General features: G+C 44.8%; 1 protein-coding gene across 2 annotated transcripts in view; it reads right to left on the reverse strand.

The window, feature by feature from the left end:
- LOC124554721 overlaps window positions 1-21,175 on the reverse strand; it is a 127,581-nt gene that overhangs the window by 47,435 nt on the left and 58,971 nt on the right. For both annotated transcript variants that reach the window (XR_006968422.1, XM_047128368.1), the window contains exon 3: window positions 14,066-14,149. Coding sequence is in view for 1 of the 2 variants with exons in the window: in XM_047128368.1 (XP_046984324.1) it covers window positions 14,066-14,149 (84 nt within the window). In the remaining variant the exon portion in view is untranslated. The remainder of the gene's footprint in view (window positions 1-14,065; window positions 14,150-21,175) is intronic.

The raw sequence follows: 21,175 nt of genomic DNA on the forward strand, positions 1-21,175 counted from the left end.
TGATAAACGGGTATTCGTTGGACAAATATCTTATACTAGAACTGACATGTGACTACATTTTCACGCAATTTGGGTGCATAGATCCTGAGAAATCAGTACCCAGAACAACCACCTCTGGCCGTAATAACGGCCTTGATACGCCTGGGCATTGAGTCAAACAGAGCTTGGATGGCGTGTACAGGTACAGCTGCCCATGCAGCTTCAACACGATATCACAGTACATCAAGAGTAGTGACTGGCGTATTGCGACGAGCCAATTGCTCGGCCACCATTGACCAGACGTTTTCAGTTGGTGAGAGATCTGGAGAATGTGTTGGCCAGGGCAGCAGTCGAACATTTTCTGTATCCAGAAAGGCCCGTACAGGACCTGCATCATGCGGTCGTGCATTATCCTGCTGAAATGTAGGGTTTCGCAGGGATCGAATGAAGGGTAGAGCCACGGGTCGTAACACATCTGAAATGTAACGTCCACTGTTCAAAGTGCCGTCAATGCGAACAAGAGGTGACCGAGACGTGTAAACAATGGCACCCCATACCATCACGCCGGGTGATACGCCAGTATGGCGATGACGAATACACGCTTCCAATCTGCGTTCACCGCGATGTCGCCAAACACGAATGCGACCGTCATGATGCTGTAAACAGAACCTGGATTCATGAGAAAAAATGACGTTTTGCCATTCGTGCACCCAGGTTCGTCGTTGAGTACACCATCGCAGGCGCTCCTGTCTGTGATGCAGCGTCAGGGGTAACCGCAGCTATGGTCTCCGAGCTGATAGTCCATGCTGCTGCAAACGTCGTCGAACTGTTCGTGCAGATGGTTGTTGTCTTGCAAACGTCCCCATCTGTTCACTCAGGGATCGAGACGTGGCTGCACGATCCGTTACAGCCATGCGGATAAGATGCCTGTCATCTCGACTGCTATTGATACGAGGCCGTTGGGATCCAGCACGGCGTTCCATATTACCCCCCTGAACCCACGATTCCATATTGTGCTAACAGTCAGTGGATGTCGACCAACGCGAGCAGCAATGTCGCGAAACGATAAACCGCAATCGCGATAAGCTACAATTCGACCTTTATCAAAGTCGGAATCGTGATGGTACGCATTTCTCCTTCTTACACGAGGCATCAGAACAACGTTTAACCAGGCAACGCCGACGGCCGAAGTGGCCGTGCGGTTAAAGGCGCTGCAGTCTGGAACCGCAAGACCGCTAAGGTCGCAGGTTCGAATCCTGCCTCGGGCATGGATGTTTGTGATGTCCTTAGGTTAGTTAGGTTTAACTAGTTCTAAGTTCTAGGGGACTAATGACCTCAGCAGTTGAGTCCCATAGTGCTCAGAGCCATTTTTTGAACCAGGCAACGCCGGTCAACTGCTGTTTGTATATGAGAAATCGGTTGGAAACTTTCCTCATGTCAGCACGTTGTAGGTGTCGCCACCGGCGCCAACCTTGTGTGAATGCTCTGAAAAGCTAATCATTTGCATATCACAACATCTTCTTCCTGTCGGTTAAGTTTCGCATCTGTAGCACGTCATCTTCGTGGTGTAGCAATTTTAATGGCGAGTAGTGTAATTGATTCCCTTAGCAGACAACCATCGAAGGTTGGCAACTAACACACAGACCGCGCTCCACAGTTTGGGGCACCTTTACATCCTCCGCGCAAAACAGGAAATATGTGATACGACTTAAATCTTCTTTTTTTTGTATTACTGTAGTTTGTATTCCATAGTATTCGCTAATCCTCTCTCGCTGTAACACATAACCTTTATGAATAATATCAACAGTTTCAAATAGACACTGAGCGATCCGTAACCGGGCAGAGACACCTACCGTCGCATGTAAGGTTCGATAAATTACGTTAAATTAAAACCCAATTGGCTCTTTCTTAGTAGTTCTACTAACAAGGGAAACTCCCGATAGCACCCCTCTCAGATTTTGTAATAAGAGGGGCCAGTGGACAACCCGTCAAATCCAGAACACAGGTCAAGCAAGAAAACAGGAAGAAGGTGTACTGATCTGTGAAATAAAAGCAAAATAGACACAGTGAACGGTCCAAGGACAAGAAGTGCAATATAGAGCAGCCTGAAACAGCTGTCGTGATTAAGTGGTCCACCTCCCTCGTGCCAATACTTTTTCTCTTTCTATGTACGCTCTATTCAAATTTGTGCCTGGGCCGTGACGTAACGTCAGTTTGAACAGAGAGGTGTGAGGAAGGGACCTATAATGACAGTAGATTCTGCACAACTATTCTGTTAGCAGCCGAGAGGAAGTGGCTTTCGAATGGGAACCGCAAACTTTTGATGACAAGGCAACAATTCAACCGAATCGTCCACAGTGAGCAAAAACGAAGCTACGTAGTTTTTTAGGCAGAATACAAGAACACGAAAAGATCATTTGACAGTCAAGGATTCTACATTTAAGCCGCATTTCACATTTCCTAAATCGTTCCCTTATCTATCTAAGATGATGTCTCCTTACCCTTTTCTTCTCCGATCTTGGCTCTGTTTCTTCTTCATCGTTGATGGAATGTAAAATTCTAATCTTTCAATTTTCAGAGGAATATTTGACACGTATGCAAATGCTAATAGTTCACACTTGCATAAAATAAAGACGGGAATCGTGGTCTTACGCAAAGTCGGCGCAAAGAATCTTAGCAACTGCTGTTCTCTTGTGAAATAAGATCGCGGTATCAATGAACGTTACTTATAGTTCGAGCACAGGAGGACAGACAATGTCCCAGAGCGACATCTAGCGCAGCTTGTATCTGATACCACAATAAACAGAAATTCTTATTTTAACTTCCTATAACTTTAGGAGATAATTGAAATTTGCGTTCTTGATTTATAATTTTAATCTGATTATTTGTATCTTATTTAGTAACATACACTGATGGAAAAAATCACAACACCAACATATTATTAATGCAGAGAAATGACTGGAATACATTTGTGTAGGTAACATGTTTAAGTGATTAACACCCAAGATCACAGGTTTATGTAAGCGCGAGATAAGCCATTGCAAATGTGAAATGCTGGTACATTAATAACTCGTGTAACCACAAGATTGTTGAATGCAAGCATGCAAACGTGCAAGTATTGTGTTGTACAGCTGCCGGATGTCAGTTTGTTGGATGGAGTTCCCTGCTTGTCACACTCGGTCGCTCAACAAAGGGACGGTTAACGCTGGTTCAGGATGACGCTGGAGTTGTAGATTGATGATGTTCCATATGTGCTGGATCGGAGACATATCTGGTGACCGAATAGGCCAAAGTAACATGTCGACACTCTGCAGAGCATGTTGGGTTACAATTGCGTTGAGGGCGAGCGTTATCCTGTTGGAAAAAACCCCCTGTTCGTGAACGGCACTACAACAGGTCGAACCAACAGATTGACGTACAATTTTGCAGTCACAGTGCTTGGGATAACCACTAGACTGCTCCTGCTGTCATACGAAATCGCCCCGCGGACCAAAACTCGATGTGTAGGTCCAGTGTGTCTATCACGCAGACAGACTGTTTGGAGGCCCTCAACTACCTCCTTCTAATCATTACACGGCCATCACTGGCACTGAGGCAAGAACCATCTTTCATCAGAGAACATACCAGACATCCACCCTGCCCTCCAATGAGCTCTCGCTTGACACCACTGAATTCGTAAATGGTGGTGATTTGAGGTTAGTGGAGTACACGACACAAGGCGTCTGGCTCAGAGCTGACCAACTGGTGCTCAGACCGCTGCTGCAGACGCAGTACGATGCGCCAGAGCCATACGCCGAACACGATGGTCTTCCCTTTCGGTAGTGCCACGTGGCCATACAGAGATTGGTCTTCTCGCGATCGTACATTATCGTGACTACCATTGCCAGAAGTCATGTACGGTAGCTACATTCCTGCCATGTCTTTCTGCAGGAACATCCAGCTTCTGGTAGCCCTATTACAGGACCCCGTCCAAACTGGGTGACGTGTTGATAATGGCATCTTTGTCACCTTGACTAACATCAAGTCACCACGTCCAATCCAAAACGTATCTACATCTACATCCATACTCCACAAGCCACCTGACGGTGTGTGGCGGAGGGTACTTTGAGTACCTCTATCGGTCCTCCCTTCTATTCCAGTCTCGTATTGTTCGTGGAAAGAAAGATTGTCGGTATGCCTCTGTGTGGGCTCTAATCTCTCTGATTTTATCCTCATGGTCTCTTCGCGAGATATACGTAGGAGAGAGCAATATACTGCTTGACTCCTCGGTGAAGGTATGTTCTCGAAACTTCAACAGAAGCCCGTACCAAGCTACTGAGTGTCTCTCCTGCAGAGCCTTCCACTGGAATTTATCTATCATCCCCGTAACGCTTTCGCGATTACTAAATGATCCTGTGACGAAGCGCGCTGCTCTCCGTTGGATCTTCTCTATCTCCTTTATCAACCCCACCTGGTACGGATCGCACACTGGTGAGCAATATTCAAGCAGTGGGCGAACAAGTGTTCCGTAACCTACTTCCTTTGTTTTCGGGTTGCATTTCGTTAGGATTCTTCCAATGAATCTTAGTCTGGCATCTGCTTTACCGACGATCAACTTTATATGATCATTCCATTTTAAATCACTCCTAATGCTTACTCCCTGATAAGTTATGGAATTAACTGCTTCCAGTTGCTGACCTGCTATATTGTAGCTAAATGATAAAGGATCTTTCTTTTTATGTATTCGCAGCACATTACACTTATCTACATTGAGATTAAATTGCCATTCCCCGCACCATGAATCAATTCGTTGCAGATCCTCCTGCATTTCAGTACAATTTTCCATTGTTACAACCTCTCGATATACTACAGCATCATCCGCAAAAAGCCTCAGTGAACTTCAGATGTTATCCACAAGGTCATTTATGTATATTGTGAATAGCAGCGGTCCTACGACACTTCCCTGCGGCACACTGAAATCGCTCATACTTCGGAAGAATTCTCTCCATTGAGAATGATATGCTGCGTTCTGTTATCTAGGAACTCTTCAGTCCAATCACACGTCCACGACCGTTTCAGCGTGTATTCAAAGCAATCCTGATTTGCGTCCTCATAGTGTTACTATTAGCGCCACACTTACCGAGTGGAGCGAAATTTGAATAGACATCATCTTTCAGATGTAGAAACACGGGTACCAATTTTCGTTTATGTCGTACAACTCTATGGTGCTACGATTTTTTGTCAATGTATTGATAGGTCCTGCATTTTACCTTTCCACGTTGGCCAGCATGAAGTTAAATTTTAATGCATAAACCACCATGAGTGTATGGAATAGGAAAACTACGAGAGGTTTTTTCATTTCGTATGGAATACGGAGGAAGAAAAACTATGGTGATTCTGTTAAGGTTACAACAGAGGACTCTTTTAGTCGATCATTGGAGTAAACAGGACAGGATAAATTTATAACGTGATAAATTTAGTTGCGGTACTGGCATGACCCAGGTCCCACGAGGTCCTAAAACCTGGCTGTCTGGAAGACGTTGAAGAAGGCTATTGATGGTTACATACAAATGTTAACTCACCATTTCAGGTATTTTTCCCCGGGATGTTACAAACCTGGTGACCAAATAAAGGAACGTCATTTAAATCTCCTTTTCGCAATAAGGAGTGGTATGGTGAGAAGCGAGAGGCAGTGTCGCTGAGTGGGAGATAATATTTCGAATTACGTATATACCATATTGATGGAAAATATGTTCAGATATTAGCGATAAAGCAGCGCAGTACCAATTTAATTTATGCATTATAGTGTGGGTGGTGTTGCTAATTGCTCGCGATATTAGATTCCGGAACATATGAACAGAGGCTGTGAGTACCTCAAAAATAGACACAGTGCAGGAAGGAAATAATTGATTGAGGTAGCTGTGCACTCAGCTGCTAATTAAATGGCACATCACATGTGAGTGCACTAAATAACGAACTCTTTGAAAAGCCAACACGGCAGGCGGCTAATACGCGAAATGCGATGTGAGTGGCTCTCCAGCCGGAGTGGTCAGTCACGCGCTGCGATAGAAATTGTCCACGTGGATTAATCAAATTTCACGTTCTTCAATCCTTTCGAGTTGCAGGGGAACAGAAACTGCTCATCTAATCAGCGGTTTCAGCTACTTCTTACAGGAATACCATTTTATTCTTCCACGTTCCAGGTGACGTTAACTCATACATAAATTTCAGATAACTGTTTTTTAATAACTTTCATTACCTTTTGGTACAGTTGGATCTGTTATTGAATTATAAATAAAAAAGTTTCAGTACTGACAACAAGTTCCGCTTGGACTATTATTGGATTCGTTTATCTCACAGTCACGATTTCTGGGAGTGCGTCATTTTCAAATGTTACCTGTGACAATATAAAATTACGCATATCATTTAAATAATGAAAATAATAAAAATTCGTCCTTTACAACTGAATGTTTAGTTTTTTTTTACAAAATTCAGAATTTTTCTTATCTTCATGATAAACATAAATGAAGTAACAACTGTGGAGGAATGGCTGTAAATATTAACAGCATTGTAATGTACATTGCGATAAAAACCAATATGAAGTGCATCAATAAATGTATACTGTAGGACTATGGGCGTAAGTAAACAGAAAATAATCAAAGTATGTTTGTCAGTAACGCAGAGAGGTGTTCATTAAAGTGGATATTCATGAACAAAGACTAAGTCTTGACGTATTGTTAGCTATTCGTACGTATGCACAAAATCATCTTTGTTGACGGAGAGCACGTTAAGCTGTTCAGTACAGTCAGGTGCACAATTTATTCTATGTCTCGCAATTTAAATCAACTATGCTAAAATTTCGTGATAGACGCGGGTGCTGTTGCATGTTTTGCATGAGAATTAATGAAGAGTTTTAATTTTGAGCAGTTACGATTTACGTTCGTAACATTAATCGGTTCCCTTTCTCCTGTATCTCGAACCACGGACCTTGCCGCTGTAGGGCTGCTTACGTACCTCAGTGAAACTTATATCCGTGCCAAAGGTGCAACCACATCGGGAAAAGGAATTAAAGTTTTGGGAGAACAAGCAAAGACTTTAAGGTTTGTCAGTGAGGTTGTAATTCTTCCAGAAACAGCAAATGATTTGTAATGTTACTTGAACGGAATGGATAGTGTCTTGATAAAAGATTATAAGACGAAGATTAACAAAAATAAAAGAAGGGTGCTGGAGTGTAATCAAATTAAACAGGCGATGCTGAATTAGGTTAGAATATGAAACATTAAAAGTAGTAGATGACTTTTGCTATTTGGGCATAAAAAATGGCAATGACAGCAGTAGAGTGGGGGGTGGGGGGGGGGGGCGATATAAAACGCAGACCGACAATAACAGGAAAAGCATTTCCGGAAACGAGAAGTATAATATCTGCAACAAATTTATGTGTCAGATCACTTTTCTGAAATTGTTTATATGAAGTGTAGTCACGTACTGATGTGACACACGGACGATCAACAGTACATATGAAAAGAAAATGGAAGCTTTTTAAATCTGGTGCTACAGAAAAATTCTGAAGGTTAGCCGGGTGCTTAGGATAACTATTGACAACGTACTGAGTAAAATTGGGGAAAGAAGAAACTGAGACACAATTTGACGAAAAGAAGATATCTACTGATAGGACACATCCTTACATAAGAAGGTATTGTCATTGTTATTTTTGGATTCTTCCTTTATTTCTTGGTAGAAAAATTCCATATTTAAGGTTGAATAACGAGTACACTGTTTTTGCTCTAATAGAACAAACACAGTGTACTTGTTATTCAACCTTAAAAAGGAATTGTCAGTTTGGTACGGAAGGGAAGTGTGTGTGTGTGGGGGGGGGGGGGGGTTGGTGGGTGGGAAGGTTTGTCAAGGGAGTAGCGTGGGAGGGGAGATAATTGAAGAGGGAGACAAAACCTTGAAGACATAAACAGGTTCAGTTGGCTGAAGACTGAAATAGTTATGCAGAGATGAAGTAGCTGTCACAGGATAGACTAATGTGGAGAGCTGTATTAAACTAGTCTTCGGACTGAAGACAATAACAAGAACAGCGACAACAGTAGTCGACGTCACGGGATATAGTAGCAATTTACAAGGGTCAGAAAAAAGGAAATTTAGGCTCTCGGGTTAGTGTGACAGTATTTGCCAAACAAGGTAATATGAGAATGATTTAGCGTGCTCCTATGGCGCAATGTATCGGGTGACAATATGTGTGGCTCCACTGCTAACAACCTAGCGGAAACTTGGGCAAGACACAGCACAAACATAAGGGTGAACGATGGGTAAGAGGGAGCGTGAAGGCCGACTGACACAAAGCAGTGGAGCTCAACGTTGAAATGGACCAGGAGAAATAGGACATAAGCCTTACTGCGTATGGAAAACGCAATCGAAGATAATGGGACCCAGCCTACGCTGAATAAGTTGCGTTGGTAAAAAAGTCTCAGATTTCCACAATAGTTTCGGAATGGTGTTTCTGCTTTTCAGTGATGTATTGCCTTGTACGTTCAGTTCCGTTTTCTCGTTTCGGAAAAGAAGCACTCATGCCACGAGGAATAGAGTGAATAACAAGTCATTAGTGAAAGAACCTGCTTGATAACATCAACGATACAGTCTGTCCAGGTTTCATGGCGTTCTTTGAGACCACTAATAGACGAGAAAACAACATTTAGTCGACCTTGTTCAAAACTAATCTTTGTGTATCACATATTTCTATGCTGATTGTCTATGTTTGGTTGTATGAGGGATCGATCATTAAAAGAATACAATATTCAAAAGCTAAGAATGTCACAGTGGTTGAAAGAGCGCGGCCATACTCGAAAGTGCTTGCCTCACCCCTTTGTTTGAGAACTGTTACTTAACTAAGTATATGTAGGGTTGTAGCGATCGTCATGTTAGTAAACTGATTTCTAACAGCCACTCTCCAGTTATTATGATGTTCCTTAATCTTTCCAGGGGAATGCAGCTTCCTCCTCAAAGCCATTTCCAACGGAGCTGTGTCACTTGATATCTAGCTTTCCTTTCTTTACTTTATCCAACAGCCAAAGCACCTGAAGAGGGAGGGGCAATGCTTAAAACACTAGACTCGTAGACGGAATGAGCAGGTTTATAACAGCTACCTGAAGAAATCACCTCATGCCTTTTTCGCTTTACCCATCATGTTACATAATGTTTTAATGGCTTGGTTCAAATGGCTCTGAGCACTATGGGACTCAACTTCTGAGGTCATTAGTCCCCTAGAACTTAGAACTAGTTAAACCTAACTAACCTAAGGACATCACATACATCCATGCCCGAGGCAAGATTCGAACCTGCGACCGTAGCGGTCTCGCGGTTCTAGACTGCAGCGCCTAGAACCGCACGGCCCCTTCGGCCGGCAATGTTTTAATGCTTCGGCATTAATAACAATCGAAGGCTATTCGAAAAGTAGGGAACAGTCGGTCGCGAAATGGAAACCACAATGAAAGTCCGGTGAAGCTTTGCACAGATGTGTTGGGCACTGTCTCTAGTACGCCCGTAGATAGCGTCACGACGCTATTGTCAGTTTTGGGCATACAGTGTGTACTTAAAGATAATTAGAAAACAGTGTCTCCCGCCAAGTACGGGTACATGTTGAGGGATTTCGTCTGATTTGATGTAACCCCACATAACGTAACTGTCATGCATTTCCTTCTTAGTGACGCTTCTCAGTTGCATACTGCAGAGACGATAAGAACGCTCCTGCAACGTTTACGGTGGGATGTGTTTGATCACTCGCCATAGACTCAGGTGCAAAAGTCATGGGATATCTCCTAATATCGTGTCGGACCACCTTTTGCCCAGGGTAGTTCAGCAACTCGACGTGGCATAGACTCAAGAAATCGTTGGAAGTCTCCTGCAGAAATATTGAGCAATGATGCGTCTATAGCCGTCCATAATTGCGAAAGTGTTGGCAGTGCAGGATTTTGTGTACGAACTGACCTCTCGATTGTGTCCCGTCTCCGGTGATCTGGGCGGCCAGATCATTCGCTCGAACTGTTCAGAATATTCTTCAAAGCAGTCAAGAAAATTGTGCCCCATTGATATGGCGCACTGTCATCCATAAAAATTCCATCGTTGTTCGGAAATATGACGTGCATGAATGGCTGCAAATGGTCACCAAGTAGCCGAACATAACCATTTCCAGTCAACGATCGTGTCAGTTGGACCAGAGGACCGAGTCATAACACATAAACACAGCTCATATCATTATGAAGCCACTACCAGCTTGCACACTGCCTTATTGACAACTTAGGTCAATGGCTTCGTGGAATCTGCTCCACACTCGAACCCTACCATTAGCTCCCGCGTCGGTCGTCTGCTGCCATAGCCAACCACATTTAGACGCAGTGTCCTAACAGATATGCTGGTCGTACGTCCCACATTGATTTATGTGGTTATTTCACGCTGTGTTGCTTGTCTGTACGCGCTGACAACTCACACATACATCGCTGCTGCCGGTCGTTAAGTGAAGGCCTTCGGCCGCTGCGTTGTACGTGGTGAGCTGATCAGTGGAAACGCGTCATATGGTCCGACGAGTCAACGTTTTCGTTATTTCCGACATCGCACCGGGTTTACGTCTGGAGAGCACCAAAAGAAGCCTACAATCCTGAGTGCTTGATTCTAACGGTTAAGCATGGAGGTGGAAGTGTGATGGTGTGGGCAGCCATATCATGGTATTCTGCTGATCCCATCATTACTCTCAAAGGCCGTGTTACAGCCAACGATTATGTGAACATTTTAGGTGATCAGATGCACCCCAATGATTCAAATGTTGTTTCCCAACAATGATGCCATATTTCGGGACGTAATGCACCCATCCACACAGCCAGGACAGTACAATCGTGGTATGAGGAGCATGAAACTGAACTGTAGCGTCTTCCCTGGCCAGCACAGTCCCGGTTTTGAACATTATCGAACCTTAGCGGGCGGTATTGGAGTGCAGACTGCGGAGCAGATATCCGCCTCCCTCGTCACTACGAGAGTTAGAAGAGGTTGTAATCGAAGAGTGGCATAACATTCCACTGGAGACTATACAATCATTATATGCCAGTATTCCAAGAAGAATCTCAGCTGTATTACGGGCAATAATAACCATTCCCAAGTAAGTACAGGTGTGCCCGACCGGCTAGCCACGCAGTCTCACGCGCTGCTTCCCGAGCAGGAAGGCGTGCCGGTTCCCGGCACGAATCCGCCCGGCGAATTAGTGTCGAGGTACGGTGTGCTGACCAGCCTGTGGATGGTTTTCAAGGCTGTTTTCCATCTACCTCGGCGAATGCAGGCTGGTTCCACTAATTCCATCTCATTTACACTGCGTGGGCGATTGCTACACAAACACTGGCTCCACACATGCTTACACCATAATTACTCTACCACGCAAATATTTGGGGTTACACTCATCTGGTATGAGAGGTTCCCGGCGAGAGGGAGGGAGGGGGGGGGGGTTCCGCTGTTGGCCGAACCGTACAATAGCCCTGGGTTCGGGGGGGGGGGGGGGCACACAATACACGAGTACAGGAGGTCACATTATTTTGCCTATCCCCTGTAAATACGAGGGAATAGTCACAGTTCAACGAATACCAGACAGACCTCATATACTGATGAACGGAGACTGTCGAGCATTGAAGGGGGAAGTTGGAAAAAAAAGGCCATGACCTCAGTGGAAGGAATCACTTGTGTGTTCCACAGTGCCATCAGCAGGCTGCACAATTACTTTACGTAAGGAGTTAAAATATGGGATACAATGGACAAGCAGCTCTTCATAAGCCACAAATTACTGTAGTCAATGGCATGTGACGCTTGAGGTGGTGTAAAGAGTGACACCACTGGACAGTGGATGACTGGAAACTAATAATTTGCAGTGATGAATCGCGCTATACCCAGTGACAGTCTGATGGAAGGGTTTGGATTTTGGCGAATGTGTGGAGAACGTTACATGCTGTCACGTCTAGGGCCAACACTGAAGTACAGATGAGCTTGTGTTATAGTATGAGCGTGTTTTTCGTGGTTACAGTGTAGTCCCCTTATTGCACTTAAGAAAACGCTAAATGTCCAAGGATACGAACACATTTTGCAGCAATGTGTGAACTGCGTACAGTAGAGGAACAGTTCGGAGACGCTGATTGTATCAGCTTGACAATGCATTCTGTCATTAAATTGATCTGTGAAGCAATGGTTTGTGAACAATAATATTCCTAAAATGGACTCGCCTGACCTGAGCCGAGTGGAACACCTTTGGGCTGAGTCAGAAGGTCGACTTCGCTCCAGACCTCAGCGTCAACCTTACTACCCTGTCTGTTTTCGGCTCTTGAGAGAGGTGCGTGCTATTCCTCCACAAACATTCAGATGCCCCAATGAAAGTGTCCCCAACAAAGTTCAAGCCGTCATAGATGCGAATTGTCGACTCACCGTACATTAATGTCCACTATATGTGTCTGGCTACTTTGCATCCGAAGGAAAATTCAAACTTGCGACTGCCCATTACGTAGCAGCGACGCTACCACGCGACCACGGAGGTCAGCTACCGAAAAATGTTTCTCAGTATTCTTATCTCGTGGAAATCATTCACAATGGTTTTGTTGACTACCTTTTGGAGAATCAAGTCGATATTACTTTCACAACCGTCATCTCTCCCCACAGTTACGTTAAACAACGATAATAGTTTCGCAACCACCCCAGATGCTGCTGGACTAATTTCTGTAATAAAGTAGATCTTAACCGTATGAAGAAGTGAACTAGCTACGACTTTTAAAGAACAGCAACAAAAGCATAAAAAGCAACTCTATGCGGGTGTTATAGTCATACACTATGTGATCAAAAACATCCGGACACCCCCAAAAACATAGGGTTTCCGTATTTGGTGCATTGTGCTGCCACCTGCTGCCAAGTACTCCATATCAGCGATCTCAGTGGTCATTAGACATCGTGAGAGAGCAGAATGGGGCGCTCCGCGGAATTCACGGACTTCGAACGTGGTCAGATGACTGAGTGTCACTTGTGTCATACGTCTGCACGCGAGATTTCCACACCATTAAACATCCCTAGGTCCACTGTTTCCGATGTGATAGTGAAGTGGAAACGTGAGAGGACACGTACAGCACAAAAGCGCACAGGCCGGCCTCGTCTGTTGACTGACAGAGACCGCCGACGGATGAAGAGGGTCGTAATGAGTAATAGGCAGACATTTATCCAGACCATCACATAGGAATTACAAACTGCGTCAGGATCCACTGCAAGTACTATGACAGGCGGGAGGCGAGAAAACTTAGATTCCATGGTCGAGCGGCTGCTCATAAGCCACACATCACGCCGGTATATGCGAAACGACACCTCGCTTGGTGTAAGGAGCGTAAACATTAGTCGATTGATCAGTGAAAGAACTTTGTGTGGAGTGACGAATCACGGTACACAATGTGGCGATCCGATGGCAGGGCATGGGTATGGCGAATGCCCAGTGAAGGTCATCTGCCAGCGTGTGTAGTGCTAACAGTAAAATGCGGAGGCGGTGATTCCTGTAATGGATTGGCCTGCACAGAGTCCTGACCTGAGTCCTATAAAACACTTTTGGGATGTTTTGGAATGCCGATTTCATGCCAGGCCTCACTGACCGACATCGATACCTCTCCTCCGGGCAGCACTCCGTGAAGAATGGGCTGCCATTCCCCAAGAAACCTTCCAGCACCTGATTGAACGTATGCCTGCGAGATTGGAAGCTGTCATCAAGGCTAAGGGTGTACCAACATCATATGAAATTCAAGCATTACCGATGGAGGGCGCCACGTACTTGTAAGTCATTTTCAGCCAGGTGTCTGGATACTTTTGATCACATAGTGTATCTAATACTGCAGCGTACAATCGCGGAGTTCAGTTTAAATCCATAATGGCTTAAGAGTAATGAACTGTAATGCATGGCGACGGCAATGCAGCTTGAAAGTTGCGCAACTTGATGAGACGTACACAGACGGGTAGAGGAGGGATATAGCTGTATAGCAGGTATGTAATAGCGGACGTAACCGAAGCGGTAAATCATTATTGCAGAGACTGGACAACGGAGTCTTACCGTTTCTCTTGCCGTAGCGACTTCCGAGTGCGAACGACTCGGGCTGAGCGACGGCTTGGACGCCTCCCGTCAGCTGGCGCCCACCTGCACCCACAACCACACACACCATTACGAACCACATGCCATGTCGCACAGCACCATCAGAGCTGAGTTCCGCTGCCATTCTCCTTACATGTATTGCGTTGGTATAAACCTAATTATAAGTTCCACGTTCTGTATCACAGTTTTATTAGAATGTACCAGTAGCAGAAATTTGTCAGCCTGCCACGGACCAAACATCAACCCATATCACTGTCCATATCGTACTGTTGAACATAGGAAGTATGTAAGAATGTCGTACTTTAAACTCTCTGTGGGCAAATGACGTTAAGAACTCCAGGAAGGCAATGGATTACACAAATTATTTGAAATGTGCTACTCACGGCAAACGATATAATCAAAACTAAAACAATTATAGGGGAACTCGGGGCAGAACGGGACAGCAGGGCGCAATGGGAAATTGCTCTTTTCTAGACTGGACAGTGTTGCAACCTGTTGTATGAGCATGTAACTATTTCTCCGAATGGAAGGGAAGTGAGGGCAGCCATTTTGATTTAGTTTGAAGTGCGAGATCTAAGTGAGTTGTTGTCCGTCACGTTACCGCTTGCGTTGTTCTAACGTTTGGTGAATTTCAACGCCAGGTAAGTTGTTAATTGTTAATTGTATACTCTAAAATGACACATTCCGTTAAAGTGCATGGCAGTTGTTATACTTTAGTTATTTAATGCGTTTAAATACGTCAGTTATGACACTCCATAAAAGTTGTTAATCTCAAAAGTGATCTTGGGGCGGAACGGGACGAGGCAGAATCGGATAGTGTCCCGTTCTGCCCTGTCATATTTTGATGCAAGTAGAAAGCAAACCGAGCCTGGATGTTCATCCATGCCAGTCTCTCCCAACCAGTTATGTTCGCCGAACAACTCAGCTTTCCAGATATCGCCCAAGGCTGTCATTCCAATCCCACTAATCTATCAAAATACTCGGCGGACTACAAGACGAAAAGGAAAAACCGTCGTATTAACAGATTCTCCTTATAAGAAGGAACTGCAGAATGCTTTCGCACGTAAAGTAGGCCTACAGAAAGGAGGAGGGTGCACAAATATAAACAATGTCAGGACAGAGACGTCAGATGCAATGCAACTTAAGGCAAAAATATCAAACTGTATACCCAAAAAAACCAAAACAGAGGACATCAAAGACCTTTAAAAGGAAGAAGATGATGGAGAAGAGAGAATGAGAGAGAGAGAGGATGCTGAGTGTCTCTACTGTGGGGACTTCTACTCCGTTTCTAATGAGGGCTGGTTCGCATGCCAGAGGTGTTTCAAGTGGGCACACAATTCATGTGCTGGCGTAGACAGTGAAGATGAAGAGGAAATACTGATTTGTGACTATTGTCGAAAGGACTAGTAGTTAGTGGTTTGGTGGTTATTAAGCATTCTCCATTTTTCAGAATGACATTAAAATATTTTCTTATTTTGAAGAATGACTTTTTAATTGTTTAAATTACACTTTCCTTATTCTGAATTGCCTGTTATACAACATTGTGTCATAGTTTAATACGATATTCGTAATTCAAATTCAACGTTTATGCAATAATTTAACAAAAAATACCCTTCTACCATTCTGCCCCGTGGGTGGGGCGGAGCGGGAAATGTGCAAGACTTTCTTTGCAAAATTGTAAAAATTGCAAAATGTGTTGTTTCAAGTGATTTTAAAATAAGGCACATTAGGTTACACTACAAGGTGTTTTTTATCACTTTAAGAAGTGTTTCCCTGTGTTCCCTTATTTTAAATAAATTGTTAAACATTAAGTATCCCGTTCCGCCCCGAGTTCCCCTATACACTGACGGAAAAAAAATCACGACACCAAAAAATAATTAATACAGAGTGATAGAGTGATAATATTTCGGGAATATATTTGCCTAGGTAGTATGTTCAAGTGATTAACATTGCAAGATCACATATTAGCGCAAGCGTGAGATAAGCCATTGCAGCCGGCCGAAGTGGCCGTGCGGTTAAAGGCGCTGCAGTCTGGAACCGCAAGACCGCTACGGTCGCAGGTTCGAATCCTGCCTCGGGCATGGATGTTTGTGATGTCCTTAGGTTAGTTAGGTTTAACTAGTTCTAAGTTCTAGGGGACTAATGACCTCAGCAGTTGAGTCCCATAGTGCTCAGAGCCATTTGAACCATTTGAAGCCATTGCAAAAGTGAAATGCTCGTTCGTCAATAATCAGTGTAACCACTACAATGTCGAATTCAAGCATGGAAACGTGCTTGCATTTTGTTGTACAGGTGCCGAATGTCAATTTGTGGGATGGATTTCCAGGCCTGTTGCACTCGGTACGTCAGTACAGGGACGGTTAATGCTGTCTGCGGATGACGCTGGAATTGTCGCATCTGATGACGTCCCATATGTGCTCGATAGGAGACAGATTTCGTGATTGAGCAGGCCAAGGCAACATGTCGACACTCTATAGAGCATGTTGGGTTACAACAGCGATATGTGTGCGATATTTGTCCTGTTACAAAACACCCCTGGAACGCTGTTCATGAATGGTAGCACAACAGGTCGAATCACCAGATTGTCGTACCATTTTGCAGTCACAGTGCGTGGGACAGCCACGGGAGCGCTCCTGCTGTCATACGAATTCGCATCCCAGACCGTAACTCGATGTGTGGGTCCAGTGTGTCTATCACGCAGACAGGTTAGTTGTAGGTTCTCAGGTGGCTTCCTTCCAATCGACGTACGGCCATTACTGGCACCGAGACAGAAATACCTTTCATCAGAAAACGCTACAGACCTCCATTCTGCCCTCCAATGAGCTCTCGCTTCACTCCACTGCAGTCCCGAATGATGAGGGTTTGGGGTTAATGGAATGCACGCTACCGGGCGTCTGGCTCGGAGCTGTCCTTGAGGTAACCGATTTGTAACAGTTTGTTGTGTCACTGTCTTGCCAACTGGTGCTCAGACCGCTGCTGCAGATGCAGTACGACGCGCCAGAGCCATACGCCGAAAACGATGGTCTTCCCTTTCGGTAGTGCCACGCGGCCGTCCAGAGTCCAGTCTTCTTGCGACCGTACATTCTTGTGACCGCCAGTGCCAGAAATCATGTACTGTGGCTGCATTCCTGATAAGTCTTTCTGCAGTACAGCAAATGGAACATCGAGCTTCTTGTAGCGCCGTTAAAACACAGTGTGGCGTTGATAATGGCATCTTTGTGACTTAAAAGGCATTCTTGACCAACATCAACTCTCCACGTTCAATCCAAAAGATATCTAACGCACATTACCGTTTCAGCGTGTGTTTAAAGCAGACCTGATTTGCATAGTGGCGCTGCTAACGCCACTCTTACGCGACTGGTACGAAATTTGAATACACATCATCTTTCAGATGTAGAAACACGCCTACCAACTTTCGTTAACGTCGCACAACTCCTGTTACAATTTTTCTGTCACTGTATTTATTTATAAAAGTCATTGTACATATGTAAGTATGAATGTACGTTGCACGTTTCCCAAAACACAGTAACGATATCAGTCAAACTTGGTAAACGTATCACTTACAATATGTAAAGAAGCACTGTTGGGGTAAAAGGACATACTTCTTGTGTAGGTAGGGGTGAAAAAATAGGTGAAAAAAAGAGTAATACAGAAGCGTAACCCAGGAAGTGTGGAGTGATTTCTACCAAATTTCATATACACACATCAAAAAATGTTTCGCATCGCCCTGGTTCCCAGAACTCCTGAAGATAGACATTGACAGTGAATACTGTATCACAGACACAGTTCCTTTGACTGTTCAGAGATGTCACTAAACCCGCCCAGAGATTTAAACAACCATGCACGAGCAGCGCCTATTAGACGGAGGGGGTCCGACAGCCGATCAGTTCCAGTCATTCCACCAGGAAGGAGGTACACAGCTCGTGTTGTCTGTAGTTCAACCATGCCTAGACCGGCAATACCGCGGTTCGATCACGTCCGCATTGTTACTTTGTGCTAGGAAGGGCTTTGAACAGGGGAAGTGTCCAGTCGTCTCGGAGTGAACCATAGCGACGTTGTTCGGACATGGAGGAGATACAAAGAGACAGAAACTGTCGATGACATGCTTCGCTCAGGCCACCCAAGGGCTACTACTGCAGTGGATGACCGCTACCTACGGGTTATGGCTCGGAGGAACCCTAACAGCAACGCTACGATTTGAATAATGCCTTTTGTGCAGACACAGGACTTCGTGTTACGACTCAAACTGCACGCAATAGGCTGCATGATGCGCAACTTCACTTCCGACGTCCACGGCGAGATGAATTTTTGCAACCGCGATACAATGCAGCGCGGTACAGTGGGGCCCAAAACATGCCGAATGGACCGCTCAGGATTGGCGTCACATTCTCTTCACCGATGATTGTCGCGTATGCCTTCAACCAGACAATCGTCGGAGACGTGTTTGGAGGCAACCCGGTCAGGCTGAACGCCTTACACACGCTGTCCATGGACTGCAGCAAGCTGGAGGTTCCATGTTGTTTTGGGGTGGCATAATTTGGGCCACGTACGCCGCTGGTGGTCGTGGAAGGCACCGTAACGGCTGTACGATACGTGAATGCCATCCTCCAGCCGATAGTGCAACCATATCGGCAGCATATTGGCGAGGCATTCGTCTTCATGGGTAACAATTCGTGATCACATTGTGCACTTCTTGTGAATGACTGCCTTGAGGAAAACGACATCGCTCGACTAGAGTGGCCAGCATGTTCTCCAGACATGAACCATATCTAACATGCCTGGGGTGGATTGAAAATGGCTGTTTAAGGACGACGTGACCCACCAACCACTCTGAGGGATCTACGCCGAATCGCCGTTGAGGATTGGGACAATCTGGACCATTAGTGCCTTGATGAACTTGTGGATAGTATGGCACGACGAATACAGGCATGCATCAACGCAAGAGGACGTGCTACTGGGTATTAGTGGTACCGGTGTGTGCAGAAATCTGGGCCACCAGCTCTGAATGTCTCGCTTTATGGTGGTACAACATGCAATGTGTGGTTTTCATGAGCGATAAAAAGGGCGGAAATGATGTTTATGTTGATCTCTATTCCAATTTACTTTACAGGTTCCGGAACTCTCGGAACCGAGGTGATGCAAGACCTTTTTTGATGTGTGTATAACTTTACACTGAAATGAATACCCCTAGCAGCACAGAGGCGTTGGTATAAGTCAACGGGGACAGTTGAAAATGTGTGTCCCGACCGGGACTCGAACCCGGAATCTCTTGCTTACAGCCGGCCGGTGTGGCCAAGCGGTTCTCGGCGCTTCAGTCTGGAACCGTGCGACCGCTACGGTCGCAGGTTCGAATCCTGCCTCGGGCATGGATGTGTGTGATGTCCGTAGGTTAGTTAGGTTTAAGTAGTTCTAAGTTCTAGGGGACTGATGACCTCAGATGTTAAGTCCCATAGTGCTAAGAGCCATTTGAGCCATTCTTGCTTACATGGCAAACGCTCTATCCATGTGAGTCACCGAGGACACAAAGGATAGTGCGACTGCAGGGACTTATCTCTGGCACGTCTCCAGTGAGACCCACATTGCCACATTGACAACTTATTGTTCCGCACTATATTCATAGTGCCCCTGCCCATTATACCCATTACTCGCGGCTTTACCGCCGATTCCCGTAAGAGTTCAGGCACTGTTTGTGCATTCGCACAGAAGAAGATGGTCAAATGGCCGGTGACCCTTAATTATATATATATATATATATATATATATATATATATATATATAACTTATTATTTTTATTATTTGTATAAATATAAGGGGATATAAGCTTCCGTTTGAGGGCGTTGCTGCAGCGTATATGCAGCGTAGCGTGACTCCGTTGCGGGTATATAAGCACCAGCATGCTGACACGGGATTAGTGTGGCATATATCTATCTGGGTGTGTGTGTGTGTGTGTGTGTGTGTGTGTGTGTGTGTGAATGCTGTATGTACTGTATATTATATTAGAAATTAGCTGTAGTGTTGCATTGTACTGAATTAATACCTTCTTTGTGCTTTGTAAAGTTTAGAAGAAAGCTTTTTCAATCAACAAAATTATACATAAATGTCATTTTAGAAAAAAAAATCTATTATAATGAAAAACCTTTGTATCTGACGTACGGATAAATACCGCAGGTGTTTCTAATTTGCAAAAAATAAAATTTTGTTACCTTCAAAAAATATGTTGAAATCCAGTAATGTTTATGGGAGTTTGAATCTTCCCTGAAAACAAATTATTCAGTGAGCTTGACTGATACTGCGCCAGGGGATTAAACAACTTCAAAGCATAGCTGCATATTGCCAACAGCTTTGCCGCAGTGGTAACACCGTTTCCCGTCAGAGCACCGAAGTTAAGCGTTGTCGGGCGTGGCTAGCACATTGGTGGGTGTCGGTCCGGATCTGCCAAGCGCTATTGGCAAACAGAGTGTATTCAGCCCCTTGTGAGGCCAATTGTGGAGCTACTTGATTGAGAAGTGCGGCTCGGGTCACTAAAGCTCACAGCGATCGGGAGGGCGGTGTGCTGACCACATGCCCCTCCATATCCGCATCCAGTGACGACACGGAGCTCGGTCGATATCGTTGTGCCTTCCGAGGCCTGATTGGATGGAGGGAGATACCTGTATACTGCCACGTAAACAGAGTGCCACTTGAAAGCATTTAAAAAGTTCTCCATCGATTAGAAACAGTGTCTGTTTATTTGCATATTCAACTAGCCTTTACCCGCGGCTTCGCTCGCAAATCAGTAGTATTACTATGATGAATAAATATCGGAGAAGCACAGCTCACGATGAACGTCTCCTCTGCTGTTCCATCGCACGAAGTCAGCTGTTTTAAGTTTAACGTTTTTATGTCTGGCATTACAGCTCTAGCGCGAATACATTTATTTCAGTGCAGTTTTTTGTAATATATCTGAATGCCAATGTAGTCAGAATTGTCGGTACATGTGTCTGATGGACGTTTGTTCAGCCGTTTACAGGTAATCTGTTACATAAAGTAAAGAGTTTTCTAGCCGCAACACGCTGCCTAATAAATATATGG

The sequence above is a fragment of the Schistocerca americana genome, chromosome X (assembly GCF_021461395.2).
Source record: "Schistocerca americana isolate TAMUIC-IGC-003095 chromosome X, iqSchAmer2.1, whole genome shotgun sequence".
Classification (NCBI taxonomy): Eukaryota; Metazoa; Arthropoda; class Insecta; order Orthoptera; family Acrididae; genus Schistocerca; species Schistocerca americana.